The sequence below is a fragment of the Bison bison genome, unplaced genomic scaffold (genome assembly GCF_000754665.1).
Source record: "Bison bison bison isolate TAMUID 2011002044 unplaced genomic scaffold, Bison_UMD1.0 scf7180017864212, whole genome shotgun sequence".
In the NCBI taxonomy this organism is placed as follows: Eukaryota; Metazoa; Chordata; class Mammalia; order Artiodactyla; family Bovidae; genus Bison; species Bison bison.
This window is the reverse complement of record NW_011494784.1, coordinates 4,093,121-4,117,923: the sequence shown is the minus strand read 5'-3', so window position 1 is coordinate 4,117,923 and position 24,803 is coordinate 4,093,121. Positions and strand designations below refer to the sequence as shown.

At 38.0% G+C, this 24,803-nt stretch overlaps 1 protein-coding gene across 5 annotated transcripts in view; it reads left to right on the top strand.

Moving 5' to 3' along the window:
* PRUNE2 (prune homolog 2 (Drosophila)) overlaps positions 1 to 24,803 on the top strand; it is a 295,177-nt gene that overhangs the window by 66,468 nt on the left and 203,906 nt on the right. For all 5 annotated transcript variants that reach the window (XM_010844906.1, XM_010844909.1, XM_010844908.1 and 2 more), the window contains exons 5-6: positions 12,127 to 12,279; positions 15,172 to 15,266. In XM_010844906.1, coding sequence (XP_010843208.1) covers positions 12,127 to 12,279; positions 15,172 to 15,266 — 248 coding nt within the window. The remainder of the gene's footprint in view (positions 1 to 12,126; positions 12,280 to 15,171; positions 15,267 to 24,803) is intronic.

Here is a 24,803-nt window from a genome sequence, read left to right as displayed (position 1 = left end):
AGAGATCAAATTGCCAACATCTGCTGGATCATCAAAAAAGCAAGATAGTTCCAGAAAAACATCTATTTCTGCTTTATTGACTATGCCAAAGCCTTTGACCATGTGGATCACAATAAACTGGAAAATTCTGAAAGAGATGGGAATACCAGACCACCTGAGCTACCTCTTGAGAAATCTGTATGCAGGTCAGGAAGCAACAGTTAGAACTGGACATGGAACAACAGACTGGTTCCAAATAGGAAAAGGAATACATCAAGGCTGTATATTGTCACCCTGCTTATTTAACTTATATGCAGAGTGCATCATGAGAAACGCTGGGCTGGAAGAAGCACAAGCTGGAATCAAGATTGCCAGGAGAAATATCAATAACCTCAGATATGCAGATAACACCACCCATATGACAGAAAGTGAAGAGGAACTAAAAAGCCTCTTGATGAAAGTGAAAGAGGAGAGGGAAAAAGTTGGCTTAAAGCTCAACATTCAGAAAACTAAGATCATGGCATCCAGTCCCATCACTTCATGGCAAATAGATGGGACAGTGGAAACAGTGGCTGACTTTATTTTTCTAGGCTGAAAAATCACTGCTGATAGTGATTGCAGCCCAAAACTAAAAGAAGCTTACTCCTTGGAAGGAAAGTTATGACCAACCTAGATAGCATACTAAAAAGCAGAGACATTACTTTGTCAACAAAGGTCCATCTAGTCAAGGCTATGGTTTTCCAATGATCATGTATGGATATGAGAGTTGGACTATAAGGAAAGCTGAGTGCCGAAGAATTGATGCTTTTGAACTGTGGTGTTGGAGAAGACTCTTGAGAGTCCCTTAGACTGCAAGGAGATCCAACCAGTCCATCCTAAAGGAGATTGATTAGTCCTGGGTGTTCGTTGGAAGGACTGATGTTGAAGCTGAAACTCCAAATCTTTGGCCACCTGATGCAAAGAGCTGACTCATTTGAAAAGACTCTGATGCTGGGAGGGATTGGGGGCAGGAGGAGAAGGGGACGACAGAGGATGAGATAGTTAGATGGCATCACTGCCTCAATGGACATGAGTTTGGGTATACTCTGGGTGTTGGTGATGGACAGGGAGGCCTGGCATGCTGGGGTTCATGGGGTGGCAAATAGTCGGACTTGACAGAGCCACTGAACTGAACTGAACCACTGTTCTTTTCTCTGGTGCTGCAACAGTGCCTATCATATAACAGACCCTCAGTGAATCCTGTCATGAAATGAATTTTGCAAGATTTTTTTATATCCTTCTGTTTTATGACTATGTTGATTTAGTTGGTACTATGATATTGTATTAATAATTTCCATTTCATTCCAGCCCATCCCTCCAATATTCTTAATGTCCAGAATTTGAACATTGTTCCTTCCAATAATATCCTCACCCCTTTTTTTGCTTTTAGAAATCTTTGTTTTGGTATTTTTCAAGTGTTTGTTTCTGTTTTCATCTTTATATATGTATCTTTTATATACATATATATATATATATAATATTAGCCTTTCATGGAATATAATACATGTCAGTTCAGTTTAGTTGCTCAGTCGTGTCCGACTCTTTGCGACCCCATGAATCGCAGCACACCAGGCCTCCCTGTCCACCACCAACAAGAATATAAAACATAAATATAAAAATATAAATATACAGCTCAGTGAAATATCAGAAAAGGGACATCTTTTTAACAATTAATCAGGTAAAACGTGGAACAAGATAACCTCCTTGTGCCTCTCCCCATCACAGCTCTCTCCCTCTCTAAGTAAAGATAACCAATATTTTGATCTTTACAGCACATACCTTCCTGCTTTTCTTTAAATTTTACCACCCCTATGTGTTCCCCATAACCCTAGAGATTGGTTTTTGTCTCTTTGGTGTATTATATAAATGGTATCATATAGTGTACACTCGTCATTTTTATCATATCCCTTCTTTTATATTAAATGTAGTATCTATTTGCACAGGTCAGTCATCTATCTATCCATTTATTATTTATATTATTTTTTGTGTCCTTTATTTTTCCATAGAATATTTGAGGTGGCTTACAAAAATGCATGTAAATATAATAAAGTAGAAAAAAGAGTCAGGGTCAGGAAACATACCAATAAATAAACCTAAAGGAGTAAAAGTGTGTTCTGTTTGAAAGTTTGAATATGAGCCTTCTGGAGTCAAGAAAAAAATAGAAATATAATTAACTGTGAAATTCATATTATTAGTGAAATAAACACATATACCAGTTCCTTATTCAAAGAATATCTAGGTCTGAAGATTTTTCATTACATCATCCTTTTTGAAAGGACACCTAATATTCATAGACATTCTCCAACTCTTACATACATAATAGCGTTTTATACAGGTACTGGGCAGTGTATCGCACACTTTTCTGCTCCTCAATCAGCATGTGGGGATTTGTTCTAATCAGCTTGACCTTTAGTCTAGTAAAGACTAGACTGTTCCTGTTTCAAGCCTCTTTTTCTATACAGGCCGGTGTTTTTCCTAAATATAGGAAATTAATACTTTAAATTAGTCATATTGGAATCTTTTGTAGTCTTAGTCTTATACTCACTGCTCTAGCTATATGTCAGAATGTTTGTATGATGGGATAATATTATATTCAAATATGGGGTAGAACCTGATTAATATGGATGCTGTTAAAGGATCATTTGTATACCAATTAAAAGTAGGTGTCAAGCTGCCAGTGAAGAAATAACCTGCTGTGTTTATCTAATCATCTCCCCTGTCACTCTATCCTCTGGACCTTGGCAGGACAGTTATGGATAAATGCCAACAGGTGACACAGCCATGGCAAATGTGTGTTCAGGCTCTTTAGGGCATTTGACAAAGTTGACACAATTTGCATTTTCTTGAATTAATACTTCTTACAATAGTTAAATCTTGCTGCTGTCTTTTAGTAGGACATATCTCAAACTTAGAAATTTCAGGATGCAGCTCATGAGCATCAGTTTCATCTGAAAAGGCATAGACTGACTTATGGAGATTGCTTTCTAATTACTTGTATAAGAAATTATCTGAAAAGAGAATGTGCTCATTCAGATGAGATCATAAATGACCTTGATTTTTGGAAATCTGTCCTTTCACTTCTTCATCCCCTCCCCATCAATGTTTTTGCTGTTGTGGTTCTTGTTCTTTGTTTTACTTCTTTTCTCCTGACTTTTCATCTCCTCTTCCTCTTCTTATTTTCTTCCTCCTACTATTTGCTTCTAAGGCTTATTATTATTTTCAAACAAGTTACCATCTGTTCTGTCTAAAAGTCACATACAGTCATGGTGGCCTAAAGTTGGTGTTTGGTTACGCCCTGAGTTTGTACCAAAAGCAAACAATTATAGACCTGTGAGACTCCTCAACCTGTATTCATTTTCTGCAGAAATGTTTACTAGAGGGCTATTGTCAAATTTAAGGTCCATTAAATTGCTGAATCATCGCACTGAGGATTTGTGTGCCCACACGTGTATTTGTGTGCCCACTTGTGTCTTTGTGTGTGTGTGTGTGTGTGTGTGTGTGCGCTTTCCAGAACTAGCTGGCAATGATGAGACTGCAATCACTGATTACCAGGCAGGTTTCCATCAAAACCACAGCTCACTGGACCTTTCATGTTTCTTTTCTTTGTACAAGGCCTTGACAGAGCCACAACTTGAATAGTGAAACAAATAACAGCAATTGCTCTTAGCTGAAGAAGTGGAAAAACTATGCCCTAGGTTTTAAAGAAATAATTATCTCCTTCTGTCGGTTGTTCTATTTGAATGTTAATAAAGAATTGTTGCTTGCTATTTTCGTAGCCTGGATTAACAGCTTCAAAAAGATCCTTTTAAGGAGATCTAATAGGAGAGGAACAGAGCCAGACCTTTTTTTTCCTCTCTTGCCCAAAGAGTGAATCATTCATCTCCCAAAATGGTTACAAAGTCCAGAAGGAATTACACGGCTGTTTTCCTTAGGAAGAGGGATGGCCTGAGTTGGGGGAAGGGGATAGAAATTATTTTTTCTGCTAGATATAAAATCAGAACAATTCCTCAACCTTAGAGTGTTATTTCTTTTGCCTTATAAAGATGAATTTTATTCTTAAATTTAGGCATTTTAAATTTATAAGATTACTAAGCATTTGAATAACTTGTTCCCTCTCCTTTGCAGTCAAAAATACAAATTGTATTTTCCATTTTTTTCTCCTTCTTTCTCCCTCCCCCTCCCCCTCTCCATTATTTGTCCTTTAATTTTTTTTGTTTCAGTATGAAAAAAATGATCCCAAGTGAAACAGGAAAGAGGTTTAAATCCCTTCTTTTCTGCAAAGAATTTATCATGCAGAATATGCCTTGACTGTGGTGAATGTTTTCCCCAAACAACTTCTGACTTGATTAGTTCATGTTTAATATTAACGCACTGCAATTGCTTTTGGGAAGAGGTCCTTCACTTCTCCATTCTTTTGAACAAAGAATATGTGGTTGATTTTTTTTCTCTAATGGAATGAAATATTTACTATTTTATTATAATTGCTTTCTTTGTTACTTGTTGGTAATTTATCATGGTCTTTGAAGAGCTGGGACACTTTTGTATACATGTATATGAATTTAAGGATTTTTTTAGTTCTGCAGATTTAACTGGAAGTTGTCAACTCCTATGTCAAAAATAGGTTTGATTTTGCTAAGAGGTGCTTTTGGCTACTCTACATCCTGCTACTGATATTTAACTTAAGTATGTTACTAAATGGGCCTCTAGAGTGAAGTAGAAAAATTTGCTATAGATGAATCCCTTGAATAAAGTTGGGCTATAGCCTTTCTTCTGCAGTAAAAACAACTCAGAGTATGGTGAGCATCTTTTTTACTTATTTTTTTTTCCTGCTTACATCAGAACATCATCTCTTTCTTAATTGTCAAGTCAAAATTATAATGTCAGAAGTTCCTTTTCACTGAATTATTCTGTAGGATACTGTTTAGTGCAATACCTGTTAGATTAATTTCTGAATACTGCCTTTTTCTGTATTTTAAAATTAAACTCGTTAAACTGAAGAAATTGGAATCTTGGTTTGACTGTAAGCCAGGCATATTTTTGTGAAATTTATTACTAAATATTTATATTTTGATGCCATTACAGTTTAATTTAGATTTGATTTTCTAATTGCTAAAGATTGTTTATAGAAATACAAGAGTTTGTATTACTGACATTATACCCAGCAGCCTTGCTAAATTTATGTACTGTCTTAAGTTAATTTGCATTATTAATTAGTTAATTCATTTGTTAATGAATAATTAATTTATTTGTATTTTCATTTTTAAGTTGATACACATATCATCTGTGAAGAAGTCAGTTTTTATTTCTTCTTTTTCTTTCTTTACACTTTCACCCTTTTTTGTTCTTGCACTTTTACTTCTTTTACCTGTCTTATTTCTCTGGTTAGGATTCACACTGCAGTGTTAAATAGAAATAGCATGCATTTTTGTCTAATTCCTCATTTGAGGTGGAGGTCTTTCATAATTCACAGTTAAGGATAATGTTTGCTTTTCTTATTTGTTTTTTTTTTCTCTTTCTTTTTAAATTGTTTTATTTTTCAGTGTTTACAATATTGTGTTGGTTTCTGCCATACAACAATGTGAATTAGCCATAACCTTACTTGGTTTTTATAAATGCCCTTCATCAAATTAAGGAAGTTGTCTTTTATTTCTACTTAGCTGAGATTGAATAGGATTAAATCTTGGATTTTATCAAGTAGTTTCACAACTAGATCTTTACTGAGGTGGCCATTTGATATTTCTCTTCTACTAGGGCGCTGAATTACGTTAACGTTGGAATGTTAACTTGGGCCTTTAATTCCTAAAAAGCCCCTATTTGGTGACAATTCAATATCCTATTATATATTGCTATCTTGATTTGGGGCTAGCTTTAAAAATTTTTTTTGCAACTATACTTATGAGAAAGATCTGCCTCTGTTTCTTTTCTTGTACTGTCTCTACTGAGTATTGGTATGAAGATTATGCTGGATTTAGAAAATAAATTGGGAAGTATTTTCTCTTTCTAATCTTTGGGAGAATTTGTATAAAATTACTGTATTGTTTTCTTAGATGTGTGGAACTATGGATATTAAACTGTGGATTCATTTTAAAATAAATGGGAAACCATCCCAATTTTAAAGTTCTTTTCCTATCAGTTTGGCAAGTTGAGTTTTTCCAGAAATGTCCATTTCCTCTAAAATTTAAAATCTATTAAGATTATATTTATCTTTAAAAAATATTTATTTATTTGGCTGAGCCAGGTCTTAGTTGGTACACGCAGGATCTTTAGTTGCGACATGTGGGACCTAGTTCCCTGACCAGGGATTGAACCCTGGCCCCATGCATTGGGAGTGTGGAGTCTTAACCACTGGATCACTAGGGAAGTCCCCTATACTTATCTTTTAAAGTCATTAGAATCTGTACTATGTCACTATTTCATTTTTAATATTGGAAAATTATACCTTCTATCATTTTGTTTTTTTAATCATTTTCAAAAACCATATTAGTTTTTTCCAAGAATCAGTATTTTGTTTTATTTTCCTTATATGTGTTTCTTTTTTATGTATTTAAGTTTTGCTCTTATCTTTATTATATCCTTCCTTCTAAATCTTTTTAGTTGAGGTGTTTTTTTTTTTTTAACATCTCATGCTTTTGAGGTTATAAAATTTCCTCAGCACAGCTCTAGTTGCATCTTACAAGTTTAAATGTAGTATTTTCATATCATTCAATTAAAATATATTCTAATTTATGTTGTGATTTTTCCTTTTACCATGATTTGGAAGTATATTGTTTATTTTTCAATTTGGAAATTTCCTAGTTTTGTTTTATTATCGATTTTTAGACTATTTTCGTGATGGCTATAGACGATAGCTCATTGTAATCCTCTGAAATTTGTTGAAGTTTGTCTTAACAAGTGGCCAATTTTGGTTAATGTCTCATTTGTGTTAGAAGATAAAGTATAGTCTGATGTTGTTGATAATGCTAAATTTATGTCAGATCAACTTTTTTACTCATGTTGCTCAAATAATCTATATATTTACTGATTTTTTTTTCTGCTGGTTCTTAGAGTTGCTGAGAGATGTGTACTAAAATTTCCCACTGAGATTGTGTATTTATCTCATTCTTCATCCAGTTCTGTCAATTTTTGCTTTACATATTGGGAAGCTATTAGGTAATGTTATTAGTAATGTTATTAGTTCATGTAAAGTTAGGATTGATGTATCTACCTGAAGGTTGATTCTTTAATAATAAGCACATATTTGTCTTAATCTCAAGTAATTCTTCTTGTCTTAGAGTATCTAATATTAGTATATTATACCAGTGTTACGTCTTTTTCTACTCTTTTACTTTCAGTCTTTCAATATCATTATTTATCTAAGGTGTGCTCATGTAAAAAGTATATTGCTATTGTAGTTTTAAAATTCAGTTTGATAATTTTTGTCTTTTAGTTGAAGTAGCCCAGCTGGTAAAGAATCCGCCTGCAATGCAGGAGACCCCAGTTCGATTCCTGGGTCGGAAAGATCCGCTGGAGAAGGGATAGGCTTCCCACTCTAGTATTCTTGGGCTTCTCTGGTAGCTGAGCTGGTAAAGAATCTTCCTGCAAAGTGGGAGAACTGGGTTTGATCCCTGGGTTGGAAAGATACCCTGGAGTAGGGAACAGCTACCCACTCTGCCATTTTGGCCTGGAGAATTCCATGGACTGTATAGTCCATGGGATCACAAAGAGTCAAACACAACTTAGTAAATGAAAAACGAGCAACAACAAAAAAAACATAACATCAAATTTACCAACTTAAACATTTTTAAGTGTGCAGTTCAATAAAAAGTATACCCACATTGTTGTGCAGCAGAGCTCTAGAACTTGTTCGTCTTGCAACACTGAAACTCTGTACCCACTGAACATTCATTGTCTCTTTCAGTTCAGTTCAGTTCAGTCGCTCAGTCGTGTCCAACTCTTTGCGACCCCATGAATCGCAGCACGCCAGGCCTCCCTGTCCATCACCAACTCCCGGAGTTCACTCAGACTCACGTCCATCGAGTCAGTAATGCCGCCAGCCATCTCATCCTCTGTCGTCCCCTTCTTCTCCTGCCCCCAATCCCTCCCAGCATCACAGTCTTTTCCAATGAGTCAATTCTTCGCATGAGGTGGCCAAAGTACTGGAGTTTCAGCCTCAGCATCATTCCTTCCAAAGAAATCCCAGGGCTGATCTCCTTCAGAATGGACTGGTTGGATCTCCTTGCAGTCCAAGGGACTCTTAAGAGTCTTCTCCAACACCACAGTTCAAAAGCATCAATTCTTCAGCACTCAGCCTTCTTCACAGTCCAACTCTCACATCCATACATGACCACAGGAAAAACCACAGCCTTGACTAGACGGACCTTTGTTGGCAAAGTAATGTCTCTGCTTTTGAATATGCTATCTAGATTGGTCATAACTTTCCTTCTAAGGCGTAAGCGTCTTTTAATTTCATGGCTGCAGTCACCATCTGCAGTGAGTTTGGAGCCCAGAAAAATAAAGTCTGACACTGTTCCACTGTTTCCCCATCTATTTCCCATGAAGTGATGGGACTGGATGTCATGATCTTCGTTTTCTGAATGTTGAGCTTTAAGCCAACTTTTTCACTCTCCACTTTCACTTTCATCAAGAGGCTTTTGAGTTCCTCTTCACTTTCTGCCATAAGGGTGGTGTCATCTGCATATCTGAGGTGATTGATATTTCTCCCGGCAATCTTGATTCCAGCTTGTGTATCTTCCAGCCCAGCGTTTCTCATGATGTACTCTGCATATAAGTTAAATAAGCCTGTGACAATATACAGCCTTGACACACTCCTTTTCCTATTTGGAACCAGTCTGTTGTTCCATGTCCCGTTCTAACTGTTGCTTCCTGACCTGCATACAGATTTCTCAAGAGGCAGATCAGGTGGTCTGGTGTTCCCATCTCTTTCAGAATTTTCCACAGTTTATTGTGATGTAATTGCTCTTACATTTGGGCTTAATATGTTGTTTTGCTATTTGTTTTCTACTTGTCTCAGATTTTCCCCTTTTCTCTATCTTTTTTACTGTTATTACACTAAATAAGGATTTTTACTATTACATTTTCCTTCATTAGCTTATTAGTTATGAATTCCTTTTTAGAAAATTATTTTAGTAGTAATTAAGATTACAAAATACCATTAATTTATCTTATAAATCAATATTTTTACCACTTGCCTGATAATCCAAGAACCTTAGAGAAATTTGTTTCTACTTGAAGTTCTAAACTGAAGTTCAATCTTAAATTTGTTACTGTTGAAATGTATTTTAATTACACATATATTTTAAACTCCACATTATAAATGTTTTATACAGTGAACATTGATTTATTCTTACTCTTATATTTATATTCTCCAATACTTTTTCCTTCCTGTTTTTTTTTTTTTGCTACCATCTATAATAATTTTCTTCTCCCTTTAATGTTTTTTGAGTGTGAATTCTTCTTTTGACAAATACTTCCAATTTATATTTCTAAAAATGTCTTTATTTTGCCTTCATTTTTTCTTATATTTCAGTATGTATGTATGTATGTATGTGAAAGTCACTCAGTCATATCCAATTCTTTACGACTTCATGGACTATAGAGTCCATGGAATTCTCCAGGCCAGAATACTGGAGTGGGTAGCCTATCTTTTCTCCAGCGGATCTTCCTTACCCAGGAACTGAACCAGAGTCTCCTGCATTGCAGGCAGATTCTTTACCACCTGAGCTATCAGGGAAGAATTCAATATCAGCAATTTTTTTATATCAGCACTTTGAAACTGGAATTTCAGTGTCTTTTGACTTTCATCATTTTAGATAAGATTAGGGCTCAGTTTTATTGTAGTTCCTTTGACAGGAATATATTTCTTTTTCTCTGATATATACGTTTTCCTCTGTGAGTTTTAGCAGTTTTACTGTCACGTGCCTAGAGGTAGTTTCTTTGTATTTATTCTGTTTTGGATTCATAATTTACTTTGAATATTAGGATAATCTCCTTCATTAATTTTGAAAAATGATTGGCTGCTCTTTTCAAATATTGTTCCGTCTCCTTTTCTCTCTCCTTTCCAAGGGGAACCCTATTACACATATCTTAGACCTTTTATCTATGTCATCTATGTTTCTTATGATCATCTCTGTTTTTTGATAATTTTATTACTGGTTAGTTCTAATCATTACTTTCCATGCCTTGAACTGGCCAAATCTTCCCTCACCTCAGTGCCTGTACACGTGCTCTCTCTGGGTCACGGTCTCCCTTTACCTTGCCTTTGCCTTAAGTCACTTATTATTCAAGTCTGGGCTTAGCTTAACTCTCTCTAGGAAACCTTTTATGACCCCTAAATTCTTGCCTAGATTCAGAGTACTGTGTTTTTCCTCAGTGATGTTTCTTATCCCGCTCATATTCAAAATGTATGTGGGACTTTCCTGGTGGCCCCGTGGATAGGAGTCCACCTGCCAATGCAGTGGACATGAACGAGTTCGCTTCTGGTCTGGGAAGATCCCACATGCCTGAGCGCAGCTAAGCTCGTGCACCACGACTACTGATCCAGCACTCTAGCGTCTGTGAGCCACAACTGCCGAGCCTGCGTGTCAGGACTACTGAAGCTCAGGCACCTAGAGCCTGTGCTCTGCAGCAGGAGAAGCCACACAAGGAGTGGTGCACTGCAACTAGAGAGTAGCCCCTGCTTGCCACAACTAGAGAAAGGTTTGAGCAGCAACAAAGATCCAGCACAGCCACAAATAAATAAAATAAACTTTTAAAAACCAAAAGAAAATTTATGTGTTTACTTATTTGTAGCCCCTGAACAACTATAAGCTTCAAGCGGCAAGGCTAGCACTATTCCAGCCATGAATCATTAGCATCTAGCACGGCACTTGGCTCATAATAGGTGCTCAGCAGTTCTTTGCTAAAGGAATGAATGAATGAATAAGATGCTTTAAATGTATTTGGCAGTATTTATTTTTCATGATGATGTTTACATTTATTGACATTTTAGTATATGACCTTATACGCTGGTAAAATAGCATTATTTCTGTTTTTAAAATAAGCAAATAGAAACAGAGAGGCCAGATGACTTGCTTGGGGCTTTTCCAGGATTTTCAATGGTGAATGTGTATCTAATCTCTATGTACTGTAGATTTCCAGGTAGATGTCAAGATTATGTACCAAAGTTTTCTCCCACTCACTACTTCATTTCTCCTTTTACATTTTTACCACTGTAATTATCATTTGGGCTACACTGAAAGCTAGAGAGATGTATCACCCTGATTAATCAGTAATTTTGAGGATTTTTAGAGAGTTTAATCATTCATCACTAAGCAAAGCCTCCTTTCCCCCCTGACTCTGTGTTAGTCTGGGCCCAGGGTATAGGAAAAGGGCATGTGACAGGTGGTAGCTCTTCCCTTTTAAGGTGAGATTATGTATAGAAATTCTAGAAGATTGTGAGAGGTTAGTCATTCATATTATCAAAGTGCTTTGTAATCGAAACCTGTGAGTTAGACCCAGCTTATGAATCATTATAGTTAGATGTTGGTAAACAATTTCAAAACTGTGTATTTTACCTGGAAGATTGGGGATGGATTCAAGATTCACTACTTTATCAGATTCTTCTGCTGCTGACACTTTGGCTAGGAAATCCTTTAATTGTTCAAAGGAGAGAGTTCTTATATAAAATCAGTAACGTGATGAATGAAATGATCTTCTCTGTGATCTCTTAAAGGTATTCTTAAATAGAAATATTAAGTCATATTTAATATTTTTAAATAGTTTATCATTAACTTCTATCCTGAGAAAGTTTAAAACTAATGTGTATCATTTTTGTTTATTTGTGTGGGATGGGGGAAACATTTTATTTCTTTATCTGTAACTGTGCCATAGAGTGTACCATACTCAATTCAGTTGTTGAGATTACTACTCGAAGAACAGTGAGGCAAGACAGACAATATCTGAAGGGTTTTCTAAAAACTGCCTCTTGAATGTTACACAACGGAGGCCTCTGGTTCAGGCAGGAATCTGGAAGTGGAAGCAGAGTTCGAGAGACCAGAAGACACTGACTTTCCTGAGCCCCATCCTAGCTTGACTAGAAAGTTTAAGGGTGATTTTATTCATGCCTTTCAGGTAGCATCCTTTTTAAGTGGATGGCCATGGAGCCCAAGAAGATCTCAGAAAAGCAGGAGGAAATTCTTTCTATCCTGGAAGAAAAATTTCCCAGCTTACCTCCAAGAGAGGACATTATCAACATTCTGCAGGAGACCCAGTCCAGTGCTCAGGGTGAGTGACTCTGTCCCCCAGCTGTGTCGTAGCTGCCAAGGGGGGTTTGGGGTGTGGATTGTTGCTGGGCCCCAGGAGGTGCACTTGTGTGTGCCTTCACTTTCTTCCCTAATGTTCATGCTTGGGCAAAGTTTTTAGGAACATTGTGTTGGCTCACCTGGAAGCAGACAGTTTGCGCTGCAGGCCTTCCTCTGAGGCCTTCGTACCTGGATGCGTGGTTAATTCATGCATCTAATAGGCACCCCGGATGCATCGTTACAGGAAATCCCTGTGCTGGGAGGGCTCTATTTTGAGAATATGACATGAACAATGTCAAGCGCAATGGGATTTCATAAATGAATTTGAGAAAAAAATAAGAGAAGACTCTTAAGCAGATAAAATTATTCTGTAAGTCTAGGCTTTGTTAAGAGAGTGGATTCCCTGCTTCAGTTGTTTAACAAGAGTAATAATAACAGCAACAGTTCATTAAGTGTCTAGTATACATGAGGTTCTGATGGTACAGCTTTGTATGAATTTTCATACTGAGTCCTCATGACACCCCTGCCAGGTGGAATTATTATCCCCAATTTTCAGATGAAAACACTGAAGCACAGAAAGGCATCTTTGCTTTTGCATCATCACACACACAGCTGGCAGGTGGCCAGGCCAGGATTTAAACCCAGGATTTAAACTTTAAAGTGTACAGCTTTCTCCCTTAGTTTGGAATCCTGCAGGGGCAGAGCCTGAAGCAAAGCAATATATCTGGGAGGCGATCCCAGGAAACACTGATAGGGCTTGGAGCACTTTAACCAGCAAGTTATCTTTGTGGGATATCAGGCCTTTATCCCACTAAGGAACTCTGGAAAAGAGTGTAAAATTTCATGGCAGAGTTTTCCTACCCGAGGGGTACAGTGGCGTGTTGGAACTTGTTTATTGGAGCTCCAAGAGCTGACTGTTAAATTTTCAGGTATTTTGTGAGTGGGTTGATGTTGGGTTGGCAGGTTGAAGTCAGCCACAGTAGGAGTATTGACAGCACAGAAATTAACGCCATGAATCAGGTTTTGTTAGGAGTATACCACTTGGAATGTTGAGGGTTATTAGTTGCAGGGACTGTTAATTTTCCTGGGGTGGGCTTTGATGGCCAGAGAAAGCCCTCAGGAAAAGAGATGCAGGTGCCGGTGGTTGAGCGACTTGCTGGGGCCTGAAAGTCAGAGGAAATGTGGGCGGGGCACCGACACGCCTGACACACCTTCTGTTACATATGCACATGTGCGGATATGTGTGCACGTGTAGCATGGTGATATGCATTTTGTCATTCATTTTCAAAACTAGATCGAACTTTTCATGTCACTATATAGTATAAAAAATCATTTTATGCTGCAGTATGACAGATGGCAGCTTTTCAATCTTTGAGTGGAAAAGAAATATTTACTAGCTGTCTGTTTCCCCATACTGCTCTGATTGATAGTGTTATAAGTTGAGAGGGCAAATATTAATAATTGGCAAATAATAGTTGACTCTGCCGACTTAATGTACATCTGAGAAGGAGATACATGCTTTACTGGGCTTTAGTATAGGTCTTCTCAAGAGTTTAGACCTGCTCTGTTGTAAAAATGTAGGGTTAGAATTCAGTATTAAGCCAGATCCTTTCCTGTTTTCCATGATAGATTTTATTGAAGCACGTTGGTCTGCTGACTAAAATTATGCAGTTCTAGATAATTTATCCCTTCTGGATTATTCTCCCATCATTTAAGAATCCCATAGCTCCTATTGCCAGAGCCTATTACAAGGGTGGCCAACTTAATTATGATAGATTTATGGGTCATATTTATAAAGTGCATTGTGAGTAAAATTACAATTGAAAACATGGAGGCTTTCCTAAATGCATCCTGAAAGCAAATTTTGGCCTTCCTATTATTTGGTTATTTACATGGTTATGTTGGTTTTTCTTGGAGAAGGCAATGGCACCCCACTCCAGTACTCTTGCCTGGAAAATTCCATGGATGGAGGAGTCTGGTAGGCTACAGTCCATGGGGTCGCAGAGAGTTGGACACGACTGAGTGACATCACTTTCTTTCTTTTGACAGTTCCTTTTGGAGAAGGACATGGCAACCCACTCCAGTGTTCTTGCCTGGAGAATCCCATGGATAGAGGGGCCTGGTGGGCTGCAGTCTATGGGGTTGCAGAGAGTCGGACACGACTGAGCAACTAACACACACACACACACACACACACACGTTGGTTTTTCTTACCTACTCCGCTTCTCTTCTCTGCTTCTGTCCGTTGTGGGTTTTTAGTCTGACCTCTGAGTATTTAATCTTCTGGGCTCCCCTGAAGATTACTGGTTTCAGTTGGATTTGCTCCACAGAAGAGTTAGAGATATATGGGGCATAGGAGTCAAAAGAAGGGGAAGAGACAGTTGTATTTCTTCCCTGCTCCCTTCCTGTTTTGGTGCTTAGTTTCTGGCAACCCCTCTTCTACTATTTCAGATATCTGTTTCCTTCACTTGAACTTCTGCTAGTATCTGGATGCCTCTTTTATTAATTTTCTCAGTCCCACCCACATCTCTGTAAGTGTCCTTCCATTAAAGAATCTTCTTTGGCATCCGGAGGGGTGAATTCTGTTTCCTGCTGGGATCCTCACTGATGCAAATATTATCACTATGTGATTTTTTGCCTTCATGTGTGTGTATTATGGTTAAAAGAGATAAGAGAGGGGAAATACTGAAATTAAGAGGGTGACGTCTTCAAATAAGGAGGGAGGAGGGTTCAGGATGGGGAACACATGTATACCTGTGGTGGATTCATTTTGATATATGGCAAAACCAATACAATATTGTAAAGTTAAAAAATAAAATAAAATAAATATTACCAAAAATCTCCCTCAAATATAATGTTTTTTTCTCACCCACAGGTTTAGGTATTGAACAGACAATGCTGAAGAATCTAAAGGAACTTTCAGATGGAGAAATAAAAGTGGCCATTAGCACTGTGAACATGACCCTGGAGGTAAGGGTGGGAAAGCTTTTTTGGCAATGACGGATTTTACACAACTGCATTTTGAGCAACTGGAACTGTTCTCTCTATTGCATAGTTAGTGTTAATCTTTTGCTGCAAATACTTCCTTATGATGTATTTGACTAGAAATGTGCCTTATTATTTTGGATGAAAACACTGTGCTAAACCAATGAAAGATGCCAAACAAACCTGGACTCCCAAGATGAGTGCCATTTCATTCATCTCAGAATAAAACAAACATCTCAGAAAAACAAAACAGACCCACATGGTATACATGTGTGTGTATTTGTATGTATGTAACCTATTTAGCAACAGTGATTATCTGTGTGTTTGGAGAAGGAAGTTTAGATTCACTTCCTTTATCTGTGCCCCACCCTGCATTATCCGTAGATCTTTTCTAAGAAACTAAGTTGTTCTTTGGATTCTGTAAGCTCTTTGGATCCATGTCATTTTGATAATCAATGATGAGAACTCTAGAATTAATAAGATCCTCCTTCCAGTCTGTTAAATGAATGATCCAGAGTGAATATAGCTCTTGATTTTGTGTATTTCCTTGGTAAATTGTCTTTTGTCTACTTTGGGGCTTTTCAGTGACTTGCATGTTAATCCTAACTAGCCTAACTAATGGAATTATATTTTACAGAGGCACATTTGTGTGGTGTAGAAGTCTGAGTTGTTTTGTTTTTTTTTACTGTTACATTGCCTTGATCAAGTGATTCATCTTTAATTGAGGCACTGAACTCTCAAGTCAAGTTTATGGGGATAAAAATGGCTGAATAGGACTTGGTGTTTTAGGTTTTAGAACTGTATATTGCTATTCCTTTTATTTGTTTCATGGTAATGATTACCATATCACTGTGTATATTTCTAGGGCATGTGTAGGGCCATGCCTCAGAAAAACCAAGAACATACCAGGCTCTTTTTTTGTGAGTTCTTTGTAAAATTATTTCTATTGTTTTGATAATGTAGTTTGACTTGTGGATCCATATGAGTACCAGGAGGTAGAGTGTTGTCACTAAAGACACTCACATGTAATGGTGATGTAGTGCCTCATAGTATATAGTACACATTCTCATTGCATGTAGAAACTCAACTGTTTCTATGGACTTTTGCACTGATAAATGCTCCCTATAATTAGACGAAGATGTGATTCAATGCAGGAAATACATGCAATTTGGGATGTAGTAACCAGATAATCACCTTCAATTAGAAATCTGCTTTGTGTCTAGAAATGCAAGGAAGACATGGATCTTGCAAGGGTCAGTAGCTCTGAGAATCATTTCTCCCAGTTCAAGCCTTAGGGTTTTCTTTCTCTTTCCCTCCTCCCCTGTCTCCCTTCATTTAATGGCAACTTATTAGGTTTTAAATGCCTTGTTTGGAATTCCTTTCTAAATTAACATAGAGCATCTTGTAATTGCTTAGGGAACTGTCTGTAGTTGGCAAATTATTTTAAGGCTATTATTATTATTATACACTTACTGTAGCTTTAAGGTACCTTCATTTATAATATAGGTGTATACAAATAGCTTTGTCAGATATGTTAAACTGTAAATGTTTGTCAAGGTGAGTAAGTGATAAAAAGATCATCTTAATCTTGAGAGTAATTTACATAGAGGTCCAGTAATTAATCAGGCCAATAAATACATCTCTGGAAGAGCTATATGATCTTCTGGGGGGAGGGAGAAAGATTTTATACATATAAGAAGGTACGCAGATTAAACTCTAATCAACTGAATGAGAGCTTTTCACTTTTGCATGGATATTAAGGATGACTGAGCAATGGAGAAGGAACTCCTTAGTATCATAGTGTATCTTCTTTGAAAGGGAAAATGTACACTGTTTATTTAAGCTTTTAGTTGGAAAAATCCCCAAGCTAAGGGCAGAGTTTGGTTTTCTCCATAAATCAAGCTGTGATACAGTGGTGTTTTCACAATCTGTCTGTGTTTGATTATATTTCAGCATTCCTTTCCTATCTGCATTTAAAAAATCATGATAGAATCCCACCATCTTATTTTGTGTATTTTGGAACAACTGTCTAATTGCCCTTTAAATCTAGATATAGTCTCAAAGAAATGTCCTTAGTTGCTATGGATTTCTAAATCTCATTTGTCCTCCAAAACATGGTTGAGACCTAGCTACTTCCTGATGACTCCTGGAAATTCTCCATTTCCTATTACCACTTGCAAAATTGACCAACTTAGGACTTAAAAATATACTGTATCTTCCATTAATTTTGAACTTGTTTTAAATATTTAGTCATAGTTAGACAATATTTTAAGTTAACTGGAGATAAAGATGGTATTGTTGAGTTCTATCTCGCTTTAATTTCCTGGCAAAATGCTGGAGACATAGTAGGTACTTGGTAAACACAAATCCATGTTGATGTCTGCCCTTTGTTCCTTTGATATCTGATTTTTATTTCCTTTTAAATTTAAGTAAGTCAGCTAGGAAAGCAAAGCCATCTATCTCTGCATCGAAAACAACTTACTTTGTTTCCTTCCAGTCAGTTTCAATGATAGCTGAAGGCTGAGATCAGATAGGTAAAATATAGGCCATATATTTGTCAGTAGAACTGCTTCTCCACTTCTTCAAAAATTGGTTACTTGTCCCTGGAAAGAATCACCTAGAAGTTCTGTGTGATACCAGGGCAATAAAAAAGAGGATTCCTTACATTTTCAATGGCCCTTTGCAATGCTGCAGCTCCACAGTTGTATGTGTCATGACCTTTATCTGCCTGGTGACCCAGTTAATTTTTTGGGGTGGAAATATTGAGAAAATGAGAAGAATTTGTCTCCTTGCGACACACATAGCATGTTCGTTGGAGGCAGCACTGGTTTGGGCTTTAGAAACCACTGCCTTTAACAGATGGGTTAATTCTACCACATAAAGAGAAAGCTGCTAAACCTTTTGCCTCTCATTTGTATTGTAGTACATCTCACAAATGATAGTTGTTCTAATTAAGGTTATATAGGTTACTGAAGGGGCTTCCCTGGTAGCTTAGCTGGTAAAGAATCTGCCTGCAATGCAGGAGACCCCAGTTTGGTTCCTGGGTTGGGAAGATCCACTAGAGAAGGGATAGGCTACCCACTTCAGTGTTCTTGGGCTTTCCTGGTGACTCAGACGGTAAAGAATCTGCCTGCAATGCGAGAGACCTGGGTTCAACCCCTGGGTTGGGAAGATCCCCTGAAGGAGGGCATGGCAACCCACTCCAGTATTCTTGCCTGGTGAATCCCCATGGACGGAGGAGCCTGGTGTGTCACAATCCATGGGATCACAAAGCATCAGATGCGACTGAATGACTAAGCACAGCACAGCACAGGTTACAGAAAAATCTACCCTTCAAAGTAAATAATTACAATAATACTCTTTCAGTGCTTTGTTCAATATATGAGGTCAGAATGAGTATGACTTTGAAAAGCAGTAGATAAAATGGTCTCATCAGAAGCATGGCCAGAGTGCTGGTTCTTGCAAAGAGTGTTGGAAGCTAGGACAGTGGAAAAGATACTGTTGTCCCATTTCACATGGTTTCCAGTTCATTATGAGTCCGAATACAACACACATCTTGTGGGGTGTATACTCCACATATTGGAATCTATTTCATTCATTATGGTTGTGCCTGATCTTTTGTGACCTTTTCATTGTTTGTCAACTAGATTATCAGAAAAGAGACATGGATGGTTTTGATTTTGTTCCAATCCTTCATTTTAATGGAGGAACCAGTAGAGAGAAATGAAGGTTATCAAAAACAAAAATCTATGTTGAAAACTTTAAATAATAAACCTTAGGGGAAAAAAGAAGGGAATTTATGGATATTAAAGAGTGTGCTTAACTGGGAGAAACTTGGCCTTTATGCTGTTGTCAGCAAAATGGAGTGATTATAAATCTTGGACCTACTTTACTCCCAGTAAAGCAGTATATCTAGATGTTAAGGGAAGGGAACAAAATTTTCCAGTCCAGTCCAGTGCCACTGCAGCAAATGAGATTGCTCATGGCAATACCACATGAATAGTTCCCTTGCCAACACCAAGTATTATTACATCTCCATTAAGCATCTCCCAAAAGGCTGTGAGTCATTACCATGTTTCTTCAGGAAGAACAATAACCAGGCACTGACTTGATCACTTTTGCTATGACTGATCACATTATGAATTATCCCATAAATATACTGTATCAGTCTACTGCCATAACAGAGCACCACAAACTGTGTGACTTAAACAATATAACCTTATTATGTCACGGTCTGGAGGCTAGAAGTCCAAGATCTGCTATTGGCAGAATAAGTTCCTCCTGAAAGCTGAGAGAATCTGATCTAGCTTCTGGTGGTTTGCCGGCAGTCTTTGGTGTCCTTCAGCTTGTAGAGGCATCACCTTGGTCTCTGCCTTTGTTGTCACATTATCGTCCCTCTGTGTATGTCTCCAAATTTTACCTTTTTAAGGCATATTGGATTAGGGCCCAAGTATAATGACCTTATCTTAACTATTATATCAACAATAACTTTATTTCCAAATAAGGTCACGTTCTGAAATGCTGAAGGTCAGGACTTCAACATGTAATAAAACTGTGAATGAACCTACTGTCTGTTAAGCACGTTTCATCTGTCACTCACACGTGTTTTTATCTTAAATCAGTTTCCTTTAAATGAGAAACAGTGGGAATTTCCAATTCTTGAAGTTTTGTCTCCTTTATTTGGAACTGGAGTCCGAGGGAATAGCTCCAACTCGTTTTCTCTCTGGGGCCCCCTCATGACCAGACTCTGTGCTATTTGAAACCTGGAATAGAACACATGGGATGCATTCTGGTAAAGTGACTCAGACCTCTGACTCATTCTGCCCTGCACAGAGATTGCCAGAAGAGCTGCACCTTGGAACACTGCAGAGGGAAAGATAGCAGCCTTTTCCCTTAGCATTCAGAACACAAACCAGAAATTATTCCCAATTCCCAATAAATTCCTTCCTAGTAAAAGTTGAACATCTACTCAGACTGCAGTGAAGTATCTTTGCACCATTGTAACTGGTGATTTCAGACTGAAAGAACCAGTCTGAAACCTGGTTTACCAATTTTAAGCATCAAATATGATTTTTCATTGTTTGAGCTTGGAGTTTTTTTGGAGTTTGGGATGAAATCACCTTGAATATTTACCTACCTTATTCTGTCATATAATGTGTAGTGATATTTGAGGAAGTAGATATTACTTTTGATTAGCATATTCTTTAAAATGCCAAACACTTATGCTGGAGGTGATTTTTCAAATCTGTTCAGCAAATCAATGGAACTATGTGTAACCACTGCCTTTGTTTCCTTTTGGGTCCAGGGCTTCCAACTCCTACTTGTTGAGAAGGAGTTGACATTTGATGATGCATGCTCACGATATATCAGGCAGTGAACTTGCAAGCATTGTCCTATTTAATCCTCATAGCAACCCCATGGTAGAGGGGATATGATTACCTCTGTATTGGTTAAGGTAACTCTAACAGCAGCAACAGATGAACCCCACATCTCAATACATAAGACTCAATACATAACTTATCCATTTTTGGTTATGCAGCAAAATCCAGTTTAGTGTTTCGGGTTGGGTGGCCAGGGGTGATTCAGATACCATCTTTTAATATGTAGCTCCCAAGGTTGCCTGAGACATCTCCATCCTATTTCTTCAAGATGGAGAAGAACTTGGAGGGCCAAAATTGGAAGGTTTTATGGATCTTGTCAGAACATAGCATCTGTCACTTCTCACATTACACTGGCCCAGTCACATGGTTACATCTGACTGCAGGGAGGCTGAGAAATGCAGTCTAGTTACTTGCCAAGAAGGAGAACCAGTTTGATGAACAATCAGCCAGTCTCTGCCACAGTCTCCATCTTGGAAGTGAGGGTGTTGGAATCTGGGAAGGTTAAATCATTTGTCTAAAGCAGAGCTGAGACCAAAATCTGGGTCTGTTCTGTCCAAGCACTGTGTTTATTACATGGGGTATGATGCCCACTCAGGGGCTCACTGGTAAGTCACCAGGTGTCAGTCATTGTCTGAACTCCAGGTGTCAGACAGCCTAGATAGACATCCTCGAGCAATCCTTGGTTGGAACTCTTATTCTCCATACTCTTGGTACCAAGCCTCTTCCTCTTTATGTTCATATCTTTGCTTCTTTAAAAAATCATTTTAATTTTTGACCTTGTGAAGTGAAGTGAATACCATGTGAAGTGAAGTGAAGTGAATACCATGTGAAGTGAAGTGAAAGTTGCTTAGTCATTTCCGACTCTTTGTGACCCCATGGACCATACTGTCCATGCCATTCTCCAGGCCAGAATACTGGAGTGCATAGCCTTTCCCTTCTCCAGGGGATCTTCCCAACCCAGGTCTCCTGCATTGCAGGTGGATTTTTTTTTAACAACTGAGCTATCAGGGAATCCACGTAAGTTCTAAGAATTCATAGTAAATATAATTATCAGCTCCTCAGATAGAGGAGATTTGGGAAAATAAGTCAAATAGATAATAATAATAATAATAAATAGTACTATGAGGTGAAGGATAGGACATGATGTAGGAAGGAAGGAATTCTGATGTTTTTTGGCTGCCTGCCTCTAGAATTCAGGGACATGGGTATTCTGGTTTACCTGCTTGAGATATAACTTTTTCAAATCTGTGTTCAAAATAGAGAGCAGCCCAATCAGTGGAAATTTTTAGTGGTAGAGATTAAAAAGAAAATGAAACAGTGTTACTTTTGAGCACTGTTGTAACTCCTAAAAGGAAATTCTGAGCAGTTGAGGTGTTAGGAGTTCTCAGTTCAAATCTGACTGAAGAGTCCAAAGGTGTTTAAAGCAGATGACAAGCACAGTTAGGTGGCTTTCATTGTGTGAATTTAACAATCAGTGTGTGCATGTCATCTGAAGTGTAAATTACAATATGAAACTAATTCAGAGATAATAATTCATAGCTTCTTGAGGACAATGGCATAATGAAAAAGTGATACCTGAAATTAGAGTGTGGACTTGTGTTCCTACTCTGAGCTATGAGCAGTTCTTGGCAACCAGACATAACTGAAATGAGGGACTTGAAATTCCCTATTTAAAAAATGGTTTATCGTATCAGTGGCAACAGCACTTTGTCTGAAAAAATGTCCTCAGCACCGGAAGCGTTTAAAATTTAGAATCCTTATAATTTGTAGGTAGGTAGCTCCTTTTACAGATGACCAAAAATATTTCAAGATACCAGATGACATCTACAAACTAGTCTCTCTAGAGTACATTATGAAATTCCTGTTTTATTTCTACAGTAAACTGAAATTAAAAGGCAACTTGATGTTTTCATTGTTTTTACCTATTGTCCACTTTCAGATGGATTCTCAAAACTTGACCTAGCTAACCATACTTCGCTATATTTATTTCCTTCAGTGGTACAAAATAACTCAATACTTATCATTTAGAGACCATGCATTTCCTCGTTATGTGCTGTGCTGTCTTTGCTATGGGATGGCATCCTGGACCTTTCTCCTTCTCCTCTGAAATGCTATAGAAATGTATCCATATGGAGGGGGTAGAAAAGAAGGAACATAGAAAACATAGAGCCTGGGGACTTCTCTGGTGGTTCAGTGGTTAAGAATCTGCCTTCAAATGTGGGGGATTTGGGTTTGATCCCTGGTCAGGTAACTAAGATCCCACATGCCATGAGGCAGCTAAGCCTGTTCCTATGTGCCACAACAAAGAGCCAGAGCAGCCAAAAATACTTTCAAAAAGAGAAAGAAAGAAAACAGAGCCTGCTCCAGGCATAAACTCTCCTCAGGATCCAGGAATTCCCACTGACTTCCTGGGCAACTGTGCAGTGGGAATGAGATAATAAGATCAGATGCTCTGAAGACACTGCCCCATCAAGAGGCTGTGTGGAATTTAAGGGATGCTAACTTGGAATACTGAATGAAGCAGGGCAAAGACTAGTAGAGTTTTGTCAAGAAAATGCACTGGTCATAACAAACACCCTCTTCCAACAACACAAGAGAAGACTCTACACATGGACATCACCAGATGGTCAACATCGAAATCAGATTGATTATATTCTTTGCAGCCAAAGATGGAGAAGCTCTATACAGTCAGCAAAAACAAGACCAGAAGCTGACTGTGGCTCAGATCATGAACTCCATATTGCCAAATTCAGACTTAAATTGAAGAAAGTAAGGAAAACCACTAGACCATTCAGGTATGACCTAAATCAAATCCCTTATGATTATACAGTGGAAGTGAGAAATATATTTAAGGGCCTAGATCTGATAGATAGAGTGCCTGATGAACTATGGACGGAGGTTCGTGACATTATACAGGAGACAGGGATCAAGATCATCCCCACGGAAAAGAAATGAAAAAAAGCAAAATGGCTGTCTGGGGAGGCCTTACAAATAGCTGTGAAAAGAAGAGAAGTGAAAAGCAAAGGAGAAAAGGAAAGATATAAGCATCTGAATGCAGAGTTCCAAAGAATAGCAAGAAGAGATAAGAAAGCCTTCTTCAGTGATCAATGCAAAGAAATAGAGGAAAACAACAAAATGGGAAAGACTAGAGATCTCTTCAAGAAAATTAGAGATACCAAGGGAACATTTCATGCAAAGATGGGCTCGATAAAGGACAGAAATGGTATGGACCTAACAGAAGCAGAAGAGATTAAGAAGAGATGGCAAGAATACACAGAAGAACTGTACAAAAAAGATCTTCCCCACCAAGATAATCACGATGGTGTGATCACTGACCTAGAGCCAGAGATCCTGGAATGTGAAGTCAAGTGGGCCTTAGAAAGCATCACTATGAACAAAGCTAGTGGAGGTGATGGCATTCCAGTTGAGCTATTCCAAATCCTGAAAGATGATGCCGTGAAAGTGCTGCACTCAATATGCCAGCAAATTTGGAAAACCAAGAAGTGGCCACAGGACTGGAAAAGGTCAGTTTTCATTCCAATCCCAAAGAAAGGCAATGCCAAAGAATGCTCAAACTACCGCACAATTGCACTCATCTCACACGCTAGTAAAGTAATGCTCAATATTCTCCAAGCCAGGCTTCAGCAATATGTGAACCGTGAACTTCCTGATGTTCGAGCTGGTTTTAGAAAAGGCAGAGGAACCAGAGATCAAATTGCCAACATCTGCTGGATCATGGGAAAAGCAAGAGAGTTCCAGAAAAACATCTATTTCTGTTTTATTGACTATGCCAAAGCCTTTGACTGTGTGGATCACAATCAACTGTGGAAAATTCTGAAAGAGATGGGAATCCCAGACCACCTGATCTGCCTCTTGAGAAATCTGTATGCAGGTCAGGAAGCAACAGTTAGAACGGGACATGGAACAACAGACTGGTTCCAAATAGGAAAAGGAGTACATCAAAGCTGTATATTGTCACCCTGTTTATTTAACTTCTATGCAGAGTACATCATGAGAAACGCTGGACTGGAAGAAGCACAAGCTGGAATCAAGATTGCTGGGAGAAATATCAATAACCTCAGATATGCAGATGGCACCACCCTTATGGCAGAAAGTGAAGAGGAACTAAAAAGCCTCTTGA